Consider the following 14,796-nt stretch of genomic DNA (forward strand, 5'->3'; position numbering starts at 1 on the left):
ACCTGTGAGGGACATCTGTGACTATGGTAGGCATACACTTAGTGGAACTGAAACAATCCAATCAACATACACATAAATAGGTATATATTTTGTTAATTTCTGCGTTTTAAAAACTTGAAAGAAAAGTATTTTTTAAAATTTTCTTTTCTACATTCAGTGCACTCTGGTATTTTATTTTATTTTCTATTCTAATATGTGTCTTAATGCTGGTCATAACCCACTAAATTGATTTCTTGACCCACTAATGAGTGGGTTGAAACCTGCAATTTGAAAAACATAGCTTTAGACACAGACAAATCAACCTAGCAGGATAAGAGGACCACAGATAAATTACGGGTCTCTAGTGGCCACCTTTCACTGATGAGAAAAAGCCCAAAGAACTGAAAACATCAATCAAATAGTGATTGTTTATTTAGCTCTAGGAAGGTCATATGAGAATGTGTAAGACTCAAGTTAAGAAAAAAAAATGTAATAGCACCCCCTACTCTCCCCACCCTGCCAAAAAAAACAACAGGTTCCTGATCTGGCATTTAATAATCATCACCACTGTTAGTCTAACACTGGCTTCCTACCCAGCACTGGGTGCATAATATATTGATATAGACAGATATTTATATAAAGATACATACATATATTTTATATACACATATATAAAATGTATTAACATAAATTATGTATGTCTATATTTATGTTATATTTCTAATACACAAATTTAAGCTTTTCTTCCAGATCATTTTTACAACCTGTCAAAATAATAAAATTAGGTGTTAGATCTGAAACACAGGTCAGTTGGTCCCCTAGTCTAAGCTCTTAACCACTTAGCTATAACCCCATAGGAGTTCTCAACCCTGGCTGCACATCAGGAATCCTCTGTGGAGTTAAAACAGATGCCCAAGTGCTACCCCCAAAAAGAGATTTTTTAAGTTGAAGTAGCAAATATTATAATTACATTTTGTAAACAATGTATTGAATATCATCTCCAACCCATTATGTCAGAAAAGGTCTTTTTTGGAGAGTAGACACTATTGTGTGCCATCAGACATAAAATACCTAATTGAAGTGAACTACTGCCTTGGTTAATAAGCAGCCTACTTTACCTAGAACTTGATTAGATCGCTGTCATTAGAGACTGGAATTTAATATAAAGCTGTTTTGTCTTAGGTTTAATAACTAAATTCCATTTAGAATTTAACTGCTGACATATCAAAAGGATCTTAACATAAGATAGCCTAAGTGATAAAAATTACAGACTGCACTAGAGTATTTCTATTAATCTATCCATGATTTAAACCATTACCTTCCCACCATATTTTCCTTTGTTACCTAAAAGATAAAAAATTCTGAACCTAACATAACATTAATAAACTCTGCATTCTTCCTGCATTCATTTACTTCCACCATCGGTAAGAAAATATTTAGTAGCAAGCACCCAGTACAAAACTAGGAGGTTTCCAAGATTTCAAATAATTAAAAAGTGCTTCTGACTACATCAAATAAAATGTATGAACACAAAAACCTTAACAATTTTTGACAGTTAAGTGGGTAATATGAAACCCAGAATTACCACTATTAGCAACCACAAATAACAGGGACTACATACCACAAACACATAAATGATTAATTACATACATACAATTAGTGAAGCAACAACAATCACTGTTAATAAGGAGCCATGCATTTTCCTCTCAGGAAAAATTATTTGTAAAAGTCAAAAACAAGCATAAACTATAAATGGTCCACATAAGAATTATTTTATTTGGTCAAATTAAGGCTCCAACTAAAGCATTTATCTATTTCCTATTCAGGTCACGAAATGACCGCACTGCAAAGAAACTCGTCTATGATATAAACCACAGAGCTAATTACAGACCAATACATGAATAATACCTAAACTATTTAGTGAAAGAAATTACAGTCCATTACTATTAAAATCCAGAGAAAATACCTATCCCAGTGTCTTCTATAACCGTATCTCAAAAGGGGAGCAGGGGGAGGGAGGAAGAAATCACTCATCAAGCTTGTGATATGGGGGTTTTTTTTAACAAAAGAAAAAGTACTATTATCATAAATCCATAACCATATCTACAATCTAAATATCAAAATCTCTTAAAATATGTGATAATTAAATTTAGAATCATGAGCGTTCATTCTATCCATGACCTTGGGGTCACTGAGAGATTTCTAAAGCATACCTTTTAATCCACGCCATGGTACTTCAAGAACATGTTAAGGTAAGTCACAGCTTGGAACACTTCGATGCACCTCAAAACACCTCAGCCAGTGTATCTGTATCATTCTCCTTTCCTTTTGAGATCATAATGGTTCCGAAGAACTACAATGCTTCCATTTGAATGATAGTCTCATAATTTCAATAACTTAAAAACAAAAACAAAAAATAAGGACTTAAGTGTTGGTGTGTTAAGCCACTAGTGCACTGTTAACTGCTGCCTTGACTAAGAAAAACAAAGAGGCTGCTGCTGCTACTATGTCACCCTGTCATTTTTAATGTGAACCCTCAGATGAATGAGGAGTACATCTTAGTGGCTGGAGTGACAGCTTTTGCCTTATGGAGATCCATCAAAACCCCACAAATCTCTTTGCCCCAACAGATTCTTCAGTTCTTCTGAAGAAATGAAAATAACTTAAAAGACAGGTCTGAACACTTGGTAGGTGTCTCTGACTGACCAACTATTCCATTCTGTGTTGAATGAGAGCTGGAAATCACCCACACCCCGGCACAAACGGGAACTCATTAATAAACACAGCAGAGGGTCCTGCCCTACCTGATGTTAATATTACGGAATCATTTTAATTCCCTGGAAATCATTAAATTGAAATTCCATGGAGCTCCATTTTTAAAGCTTACCTGTATTAAGAGTATGCGCATATCAATGAACAATAGATGGCTAACTATCAAATTGTACTGGGGCTCTGTGACCGCCTTGGCAGGCTGTCTGTCCCCCTTTCCTCCTCACTCCAACCCATCTTTGTTATACAAGAACATTTAAAACATTTCAGTCTTAAAATGATAGGATAAGAAGTTTGTATGTCACATTTTAAATCTAAGAATTCACTCTACTTTTGCCTCAAGTTTGGCGCTCTATAATAGCTACCAGAAGGAATACTCATGCTATATTACCAATAGTAAAGCTAAATTATCAATATTGTATTGATATCAATTATCATATACATTTGTCATAAAGCAATTAAAATTACTTTAGGATGACTGATCAGGAAATTTTTAATATAAGCAAGCCATAAGAAGCCTTCCAAAGGGGAAAAAAAAAGTCACTGGGAGAAGTCTGGTATACTCTGGGCCTGTGGAACAGCTTGTGTCAAGTTAACAGACAAGAAACGGAAAATGACAATTTCCCAGCTAAAGCTAAAAAGTAGTATGTCCTAAAGAGAAAGTGGAACTATTTCCTGTTTGAAAAAGTAGATTCAAATGATGAAAACCTTTCCATAGTACAATATCAGAAAATTATGTATTTCTAAAATTTTGACTTACTGCAGGTTGTGGGGAATGCAGATTACAAAATGTAGGTCACCATTCAGAAAGTGATAATAGTGGCCGGATCGCATACAGGAAAGAACTCTACCACAATAGGCAGGAAGAAACTAATGAAAAACAATCCAGAGACCTGGTCCCGTGAAATCACTACAGCCACAGCCATCTTTCCAAACTGATTGTTTTACCTCTCAGTGCAACCTCCTGGCCCTTCCCACTTCAGCTTGAAGCCTCTCACGGATTACAACTACCTGGAAGGACACTAGCATTGCTTCCTACACTCTGCTCCTCCAAATTAATGCATCCTCCACCCAACTATCAGGTTCATGTTCTGAAGTACAGCTCCTCCCCTTTGCACATAAAAATTAATGTCAACTACTGGGAAATAAAGCAAGTTATAATAAATATGCTAGACAATAAAGAAAAAAGCCTAGATGTGAAGCACTCGCTCTTACATCATTTAATTTTCAGAACCTCATTTTATAGAAGAGAAAACGAACGCTCTAGTCAAGTGACTGATTCAAGAAAGCATGCAGTAAAAGAACTAGGACTTAAATTTAGATCTTCTACCCAAAACATCAGCACTTTTGTACTACAATGTTGTCATAGAATACCGTTGGCAAAAGGGGTGGTACTGAGGCTCACTTGCCATGAACTGTGCTGAGCACCTGATGTTATTTCATCCTGATCTACCATTCCTAAGACTGACAGGGTGCCTGCCCCCTTTTACAGCAAGGAGATCAAGGCTCAGAGAGATTTAAGTAATCTGCTATGCCAATCTATCTTCCAGAAGAAATCAAGTCCAACAGTTAACATTTGTTTTTCAACCTGGCTGATACGGCAATAATTTAATTTTACAAATGTGTCTCACTCAAAACCCAGTCAATGTATGTAAATGAATTTGTAAAAGAAGACTGTATACACATTTAGTAATTTAGTAAAGGCACTAAGAATTAGGATCACATATAATCACTAAAATCAGAAATTCCATTTGATTCCTACAAATGAAATCTAGTATTTTCGTGGAGTTATACACTTGAAGATCTTTTAAAGATGACTTGAAAATCACAGCAGTTATCAATATAAATTTTAGGTGACCAAACAAAAATAAGCATGAAAGGTGTTTTCCTTAAGAGGGTACACTGCCGGGGCGGCCTGGCTGGCTCAGTCGGCAGAGCCTGTGACTCTTGATCTCAGGGTCATGAGTTCAAGCCCCATGTTGGGTGTGGTGCCTACTCAAAAACAAACAAACAAAAAAGGTATACTGACACATTTTTCGAACTGGGCCCTATCCCATAAACTGCTACTGGTATTAGCCTCACGGGAAGAGAAATTTATTAGCTGACAGAGGTGAGGCCATTCAGTTGGGTTATCACTAATTAAAAATACAAACAAAATTAAACAGAACAACAAAAACAAAAAAAGCAGATGGACAGCTTCCTTCAGTGCTTTAAAACATTATTAAACTAAAACAGAAACAAAAAGCACTGAAAAAAATCCCCCAAATTAAGGACAGGAAACTCCTAAGCAACTTCAAATTTGAATAGAAACCATGCATGGAAACCATGCATCCACACTGCATGCCACCGTTTGTAACAAGTTAGATGACTCAAAGAAACCATTTTTTAAATTGCTGAAACAGTCTTGCAGAATTATTAAATTTAAGAGTCAAACTGTTACCATAAAAAACCTAAAGGGTCTTTTAAAAAAATATCTTCATCAGTAATAGCATTAACCCTTCCGTATAACTGATTTTAGTATCCCAAATAGTGGATTATAATAGGAATGCCCACCGGAAATTCTTATGCCCAAACACATACCTTTCAATTTCAAAATTAATGTGTATTAAAGACTATGCATCTGTCTACAAAACATCTCACTTCTTATAAAAGAGACAAATACATCTCCATGCAATTTGTTACAGCCTCCTTCACTATGCTAAGTCCGAGAGGGTAGCTGCTGTCTCTATCTTTCTAAACCTCTCATCTAATTCCCAAGGACCTGGAACACACTAGGCACCAATGATATGAGTACGTGAAAATGTTATACACCCCATTTTGGATACATGATTGACAACTAAAAGAAGAAGGTTCATGATATGCTCTAAAACACAGTAGGCACACAAATATCCGAGTGAATGAAAGAAAATATTTAGGGATGGTTTATACATGCTACAATGACAATATTAAGAACAACAGATTTTGAAAGAAGACAGTTTAACATGGAACACCATTTTCGGCTATTGAATTTTGCTTTGTAACTACTGAATATTTAACATATAGTGCTTTTGAAGGTAGATCAGCACTACTGCTAAAGCATAAACTTTAGAAAATTGGAAACAGATTCCAGTAACTTGAAATTTTTATGCTTTTATAAACAGCCTCACAGAGTAATCTGAAATGACAATAATGAATGCATTCAATATTACTTACTAAGAACGGACTGGGAATGTCTTTCTGACAACACAAGAATAGTTAAATTATGGTATAACCATACAATGGAAATTATAGTCAACAATACTGAAATTTGAAACATGGTAATATGTTAATTATATATGGTTACTTAACCATATGTTGTGTTTTCCCACATTAGGTATAGCTGTATGTATTTACGTATTTTAACAAACATAGAAGATTATAAATACATTTATAAGTATCTAAGTTCCACAAGATCAAGAACCATTTCAGACGTATCTCCAGCACTTATCACAGTGCCTTGAGAGAGGTGTCTCACATAGGTGACTATTTAAAGATTGGTAGTTAGAAAAAAGGGCTCTAAAGAGGACTGCCTAGTTTTGAACTGAATCCCAGATTGACAACTTAGCAGCTATGCAATTTCAGGCAAGTTAATAATCACTAGGCACCTTAGCTTCTCCTTTTGAAAAATTGGGATAAAAATGACTTTCTTGTAATGGAAGAAAACAATGAGCTAATACATGTAAAGGCTTTAGATAAGTATCTGGCACAGACTGGTGCCCCAATGAATGGGAGATGAGGTGAGAAAGAGAAGCAGTGGGTTCTCAAATACCTGAGTAAATGAATGAACAGACTGTCTTTAAAATACAGACAGAAATGCTAAAAGTATATACAAATATTAAGGAGTTTTTCAAACTTTGCTTACCATAATCAAAAGTAGATTTTTTTTTTTAAGATTTTATTTATTTATTCGACAGAGATAGAGACAGCCAGTAAGAGAGGGAACACCAGCAGGGGGAGTGGGAGAGGAAGAAGCAGGCTCATAGCGGAGGAGCCTGATGTGGGCTCGATCCCATAATGCCGGGATCACGCCCTGAACCGAAGGCAGACGCCTAACCGCTGTGCCACCCAGGCGCCCCCAAAAGTAGATTTTTACGTAACAACCTGATACACATTCCAGTAGATATAACTATACACTATTCTGTTGTAAATTTATTTTTTTTAAGATTTTATTTATTTATTTATTTATTTATTTGTCAGAGAGATAGAGAGAGAGAGAGAGAGAGCACAAGCAGGGGGAGCAGCAGGCAGAGGAAAAAGCAGGCTCCCTGTTGAGCAAGGAGTCTGATGTGGAACTCAATCCCAGAACAATGTGATTATGATTCCAGCCGAAGGCAGATGCTAAACCAACTGAGCCACCCAGGCATCCCTGTCATAAATTTATTTAGAGGCTGGTTGTAACCCACTAAATTGATTTCATGACAACTAGCAGGTCACCTTCTAAACCATGGACTCTTAAGTTTTCCTTTATTTTTGTCCTTCATGTTTCTAAACACGGAGCAAGAATATTTACCCATTAAATCAAGAATCTAAGGTCAGAAAACACTCCAAAAAAAGTCTTTGTTTTGTCACAAAATTCCTTTTTATTCTTTCTAAATCCTACTCTTTACTCTTAAACCACCAGAAATTTCAACAGAAAAAATTTGAGAGACTGTTAAAAGGTGATATAGAAATTTGCCAGCTTTAACATATACCTAGGCAGACTTACTTCTGAAAAAAATTAAGTTTGGGCAAGAGAAGAACACAAAATTAACAAAGGTATGAAAGAATACAGGTTGCTGGGTTTGGTATTTAGCTGGAGAACTGCATTCCCACAGGGTCTTTTCCTGGTCTCAGAAGCTGGTCTCTTCCTACCCAAAGACAACGTATGTTCTAGCCACACTGGAACTTACAAAGTTCTCAGAACACACCATGGTGTTTCAGGTCTCCGGACCTTTGCACATGCTATTTCACCTCACCCTCCCACACACCTAAACTGCAGGAGCAGTGTGTGAAATAGACTTTAACATCACATGATAATAGAAGAATAAAGGAGAGAAAAAATGAAACAAGTGAGACCAGAAGCGAAAAACCTTTTAAATACTTTCAGTGCCTACAATGTAAGACATGTGAGCCAAGTGGGTATTTTTACATAAATTCTCATAAATTTATTATCTATAAAAAATGTTTAACAAGAAAAATACTGAAAACTGAATTGATGAAACAAAGTCTTTTAAATTAGATAACATAATTTACATGATGTGTTCTATGGACACTTGAATTTTAAATAAGTTTTGTCAAACAAATACTTGGAAAATGACAGAAAATTAACCACCACTATCAAAAGTATGCAAATCATATATTCCAGGAATTTCAACTCTAGGTTTTGGCAATGCTAAAAAGGATTATAAATCTAAAGCTAAACCTGACTTTGAGTAACTTTCAAAGAAACTTCCTAAGAATAATAAACTATTCTGATTCCCATCCAGATAGTAAAACCGTAATTCCTTTTCCAATTAGGGACAAGGGGACATCAGAACATATAACTAAGAGGCTAAACTCAGGATCAACATGGCTCAATAACTAAGATACTTGTGATCCAGCAATTCCGAAAGACGGAATATTCAGCTAATTTTACTTTTGAGGAACTCCCAACTAGGAAAACACTTTTCTTAAAATGTATATCCTAATCGTCAGTAACACTGATAAAAACTTCTATCAAGGCTCTCATGCTGCTGCTACTCTTAAAGTAGCAAACACCCAGGGTTCAACCACGATACGCCTCCGTATTTTTGCTAGAATTCTAGATCGCACAGTATACACAGGTATAATTTAACCATAAAAACACACACGCATGCATATACACATACAACTACTCTTTTTCAAACAGACTGGTGTTCGCAAGTTGTTACCTGTCCGCGAGACCACAGGTAGGAGGGTGGGGAAAGTTGAGAGGGACATGAAAAACCAGTAGTTCAAAAGCACTGAGCACTACTACTCAGCCATCAAAGAAAATGAAATCTTGCCATTTTGCACCGAAGAGGATGGAACTAGAGGGTATTATGCTAAGTGAAATAAGTCAGTCAGAGAAAGACAATAATCATATGATCTCACAGATACGTGGAATTTAAGACACAGAGGATCATAGGGGAAGAGAGGAAAAAATAAGATGAAACCCGAGAGGGAGACAAACCATGAGAGACTCTTACCCATAGGAAACAAACTGAGGGTTGCTGGAGGGGAGGAAGGTGGGGGGATGGGGTAACTGGGTGATGGACACTAATGAGGACACTTGATGTAATGAGCACTGGGTATTATATAAGACTGATGAATCACTGACCTCTGCCTCTGAACCCAATAATACATTATATGTTAATTAACTGAACTTTAAAAAACAAACGGAAAAAAAGTGCTAAGTAAAGGAAGGAAAAGCAGTAGTAGTAAAGTAAATCAGCTCATAAACCCTACTACTCATTTATTCAAAACAAGCAAATTGACAGAAGCTGCTTTTCAGTCCGGAACTAAGAACTGCTAAAAAGACTAAATCAAGTTTACCTCTAATTTCTTTGTACTTTTTATGTATATACATATTTATAAAAGTGTTTATGGGTGAACTGGGTTTCTATTGTTTCTCCTTCAGCTTAGTTGCTTACCGCTCTTTTTGTTTAAAATAAAATGTAAAGTTTGATGACTTAAAAGAGTGTATCATCATGAGTGATACAAGTATGTGCTGATCAAGTTCTGGACTTGGAGTCAGGAATCATAGGTTAGAAACTTACTGAACATGTAACCTACCAATCACAGTCTCTCTGTGGCTAACACCAGTGCAAAACTGCAGTAATAATGCTTATAAGTGAAAGCATCTAAAACACTGTCCACCTGAGGATGCATAAACATTTACTGACTTTGGAAACACAACTTGGTAATCGGTTACAATGTCTGCGAACGCCGCAATTCTAGAATCAAAATAAAACACTTTCCTAGGAATGTTTTAATATTCAAAAAGCACTTATGATTTAAGTTTGCTTTAAAAAAATTTCACACTTAATGTTTATTCCAATTATGTGGGCGATGATCCAGTCTGTGGCTCTAATTCACGCTTTCAAGCATTCTCTCCTTTCTCGACAAATTCATTAACTTCACAAATATTTGAACAACTACAATGTGGAAGCCCTTTTTTAAGTACTAAGGACACTACAGTGCACAAATCAGACCAAAATCCTTCGCAGAGTTAACAGAGTAATTAAGAATTTCATACGGTGGTAAACGCTATGAAGGTAAGGACAAGAAAGACAGGAGAGGATGCAATTTTAAACAAGCCCCCACTAAGGTAATATTTGAGCCAAGATCTGAAAGAGGTGATGAAAGGAGGATTCCATGCGAAGGAAATAAACACTGGTCCAAGGATCCTGAAGCAGGAGACAAGCATGGCTAGCGGAACACAGAGGCTATAGGAGGATACTAAATGAGACGTTATGTGAGTGTATGTGAGTGTGGGTGGGGGTGTGCACGCACATGTTCTTGGGGACACCACCGATCACGAAGGCCTTCAGCTTTTTATTCTAAATTTTGAGTTGATGAAGATCAACATCTGAGCCAAGAAAGCTCAGCAGGAGTCTGGCTGGTGAGCAGAGAAAGATGGTAAGGCAGAAGGGAAGCAGCAGCAGAGACCAATTAGGCGGCCACTGTGCCTATGGAGGTAGAGAGGATGGAGCCTTACACCAGACTGAAAGCAGTGGACACGTCACATGTGATTAAAAACTATGGGCATATTTTAAAGACAAAGTGACATCTGCTCACACACTCGATGGTGGAGTTGGAGCGGAAAAAAGGAAGAGGCAATGGTGACTCCAAGGTTTCTTCTCGTCTCAGCAACCCAAAGGATGGAATTACTTACGGAGATGGGGAAGACCTCCGATTTAAGGAGGGAGGTTTCAGTAGTTTGGTTTGGACATAATAAACTGGATAGGCTCAGATATTCTAACAGAGTTTATTCCAGTTTATCAGAGCTTTCTGCCAAGGCTAGCGAGATGTGATCAGCCAAGTTAGTCTATTTAGTTCTCTCCTGCAGTTGGATATTTTTAAAAAAAACCAAACCAAACCAAAACAAAACAAAACAAAAAAACAACTGAGGAGGTAGAAGTTTTATTTATTAAACGAGTGTTCTGATAATCTTAGTATTTTAATTACACATCCCCTGTGCCATCTGCACTTGTCAGTATTAAATAAAACATAATATTGTGGTAAGAATACTTAAGAAAATCTCTAATTACAGAGACTAAGAGAGAAAGTCCATATTCAAACACTGTAGAGGTAAAACAAGGCCATTTCAGGAAAGAACAGCAAATTATTATCTAATGCTCTCCAGCCACTACAACGCTTCTCAGTCTCAAACCCATAGATTAGAAATAATAAATTTAACAGACAACATTCACGGACTGCTTTCCACATGCTAGGCATCTCGCTTAAATTACCAACTACCTTCTATTAGCTTACTTTTTACAAAGAGGCTGAAAGTAATAAATTAAGCTAAAGAGCTATCCCATACTTTAGCCATCCTAGAAAGAACTAGTTTAAGTCTCCAGAGACTCCTTTTAATCTGTTGTTTTAATTTTCCATTTCCATCTTCATCTATATTTTGTATTCTCTGCATGCTTTTCAATTTCCCAGTGCCAAATGTTATCAAAGTTTGATGTGCAGCAATATGTGTGGGTATATGTTTTGATAAGAAAGGAACATCAAGGGGCGCCTGGGTGGCTCAGCTGTTAAGCATCTGCCATCGGCTCAGGTCATGATCCCAGGGTCCTGGGATTGAGCCCCACATCGGGCTCCCTGCTTTGCGGGAAGCCTGCTTCTCCCTCTCACACTCCCCTTGCTTGTGTTCCCTCTCTCACTGTCTCTCTCTGTCAAATAAATAAATAAAATCTTAAAAAAAAATAAAATAAAAAAGAAAGGAACATCAAGGAAAAGCATGTATTAGTGAGTTCCGAAACAACACATTTTCCTGAAATGGAACTGTGCTGAAATGTATTAAAAGGAGTCACAATTCAGAAGATGGGCCCGCAATTACAACTCTGGTAGTGAGTAATGGACTGCAGAGAACAAGGAAAGGGAGTATGTGTTTTCTAGAGAGTAATGAATAAAAAGAGAAAGGAACCTCCCTCGTACACTTATTCTCACCTCTGTTCTCATTGTAACTTCAGTTAGAAAATTATTATGACAAAGAATCAATATTTTGGAGACAGTTTCATTATTAACAGGTAACACCTTCTTGAGGCAACTCATTCAACCCTATTTTATAAAACTTGTATCACTTAGGTTAGTTCATCAGGTGCAGGGCTGTTTTATTTCATCCACCTGATAATTCGAAATTCTTTCAAAAACTGATTCCTCAGTCAACCAGACTAGTACATCTATTATAACACCTTCTTTCCGTTTTGGGCACTTCAAAATGTGCAAAATTGTGTACATATTGCTTAAGTCTCACAATATTCCAATCATTATATTAAAAACCCCAGGTCTTCTCCTGTTTATGCTACACCTTTGACCATTATGGTGTCTACCCACATAGGATAAGCATTTTAGGTCATTCTTCCAATAGCCATGACATGTGTGAGTTGTACAAAGTAAGATCTTTTGTACTCATCTTTGTGGCAGCAAACACTATTTCCTAACAGCGGACCTATAGAAAAGTACCATGGTTTGTACAGTTTCATCAAACTCAATTTGATTGTATTCACACTCTAATCACAAAACAAAAAAAGGCCTATTCCCCCCCCCAAAAAAAACCCCAAAACAACCCAAGTGTCCATGGCATATGGACAGATTTTAAAATATATATATACATATAGTGGAATACTAAATGGAATACTATTCTGCCATAAAAAGAAATTCTGACACATGCTACCTAAAATGGATGAAACTTGAAGACATTATGCTGAATGACATAGCCAGTCACAGAAGGACAAATACTCTATGACTCTACTTATTATGAGGTACCTAAAGTCAAATTCATAGAGATAGAAAAGCAAAATTTTGGTTTCCAATTTACTCATCAAGGCTCAGGGTAGGGAGAAACGGAGACTTATTGTTTAACGGGTTCAGAGCTTCAATTCAGGAAAATGGAAGAAGTTCTGGAGATGGGATGGTGGTGATGGTTGTACTTAGTAACATTGAACCGTACAATTAAAAACGGCTAAAAGTTTAAATTTTATGTGATGTATATTTTACAATAAAAAAGTGAACACACCTTATAGAAATATATCAGTGGATAGTAACTTACCTTATTCCTTATATTTTAATAAAAATTTCCCTTATTTTTCCCAAACCTATTTTTCATTCTATTTTTATTATCTTCATAAAAAGTGCCACCTATGCACTCAGAGAGCCACAACATTCAATCTTTTACCTTCTCATCCTAAGCCACCAAGACTTACAAACTGATTTTAAATCTGTACCACTGCTTGAATCTGATTCCTTCCTCTCATTTCTAATGCCCTGGCCTTCATTATAGCATATGATCATTTGAAAAGCCTCATAGCCAATCTCCTCCATCCTCAAAAACCTAGCGTTCACAGTTCTTGCTCTTGAAATACAACTCACATGTAAAACCTCTGGGTGGGGGGGGTGCCTGTGTGGCTCAGTCAGCGTCCGACTCTTGGTTTCAGCTCAGGTCATGATCTCAGGGTTGAAGTCAAGCCCCAAGACAGGCTCCGTGCTCAGCAGGGAGTCTCCTTGGGATCCTCTCCCTCTCCCCCAACTCGTGCTCACCTGCGCACACACGCACATGCATGGTCTCTCTTTTCCGAAAATAAATAAATCTTTAAAAAGAAAAAAACCTTTTGAAAGGCTTCCACAGTCCATTCAAGTTTAAACTTCTGAATAACACATTAAAGAATACTTGTTATTTGGTCCAGCCTACCTTTGTAGACTCATCTTCCACAAACCCCTTCCTTCCTATACTCTACATCAGATTCTTTACTCCCTCTTTCCTCACTGTATCTACTAGGCCCTCCTGCCTCCATGCTTTTACTCATGCTTCTTTATCTGTACAGAATCCCCTTGGGTTTCCACTCCTATTGAAATCTATTCATCAACTTTCACATACTGCTATATATATGGGTGTAAGTAATATAAGCTTTTGGAGAACAACTTGGCAGCATCTATCAAAACTATAAATGAATATATCCCTGCAATTCCACTTCGAAGTATGTCCTACAAAAATACTCATGCAAATGTGGCAAAGATATTTACTACAGTGTTGTTCCTAAAAGAGAAATATATCTAGTTGTACACCAAATGGGAACTGGCTAAAAAAAATTCTGTTATACCTATATTATAAATATAGAATACTACACTGATTAAAAAAAAAAAAGAGCAAACTAATCCTAAATATATGCCAAGAAAAGAACTCAAGAGTTACCATTAAATTTTAAAAATAAACATAACACAGAAGATATGAACACAATATGAGCCCATCTGCCCTGAAGAAAACCCAAACTATATGTATGTACTTTAAACATGTAAGTACACAGAAAATTGTCTGGAAGAATATACCCCAAATTTTTAACAGTGGTTACCTCTGAGGAAGGGACTTCTTATTTATCATAACAATGATATAGGAATATATTCTTGTATTAATTGTGTAACATGTCAGTAGGTCACAGACAAGCAGGAAGAGCCAACACAGACAGACGAGACAGACTCACTTCTGATCTATCTGGCCTGATATAGTTCCTACTCTTATTTAGCCAATGATACAGAACCTAACTGAATGGCAGTGGCTATACAGAGCAAAAGCACATGCAGCCCACCCTGGCACAGATTTACCTTGGCACTCACAGCTATGAGTAACACACCTGGGTTCAGTTCTAGCAGAAAACAGCCACATTCTCACTAGGCCACTACTCAGGCTTACCTTTCAACTGACTTTCTGTTTTCTTCCATTTAAAAGAATGTTTACAAACAGTGGCACTTGGGGCTTGTGAATAAACTCATCAGCCTCCCAACAAGAACTGCATCCTGACTAGGAGGGGTGAAGGACAGAGTCAGTAC

General features: G+C 36.8%; 1 protein-coding gene across 4 annotated transcripts in view; it reads right to left on the reverse strand.

Moving 5' to 3' along the window:
- Window positions 1–14,796, reverse strand: part of RBPJ (recombination signal binding protein for immunoglobulin kappa J region) — a 106,754-nt gene that overhangs the window by 67,936 nt on the left and 24,022 nt on the right. Inside the window, exon 2 of one of the 4 annotated variants that reach the window (XM_040625353.1) lies at window positions 2,193–2,375. The exons of the other annotated variants lie outside the window; for them this stretch is intronic. Within the exon in view, the coding sequence (XP_040481287.1) occupies window positions 2,193–2,209 (17 nt within the window). The 5' untranslated portion in view covers window positions 2,210–2,375. The remainder of the gene's footprint in view (window positions 1–2,192; window positions 2,376–14,796) is intronic. 4 annotated transcript variants of the gene reach the window in all.

This window comes from Ursus maritimus, unplaced genomic scaffold (genome assembly GCF_017311325.1).
Source record: "Ursus maritimus isolate PB19 unplaced genomic scaffold, ASM1731132v1 scaffold_8, whole genome shotgun sequence".
Taxonomy (NCBI): Eukaryota; Metazoa; Chordata; class Mammalia; order Carnivora; family Ursidae; genus Ursus; species Ursus maritimus.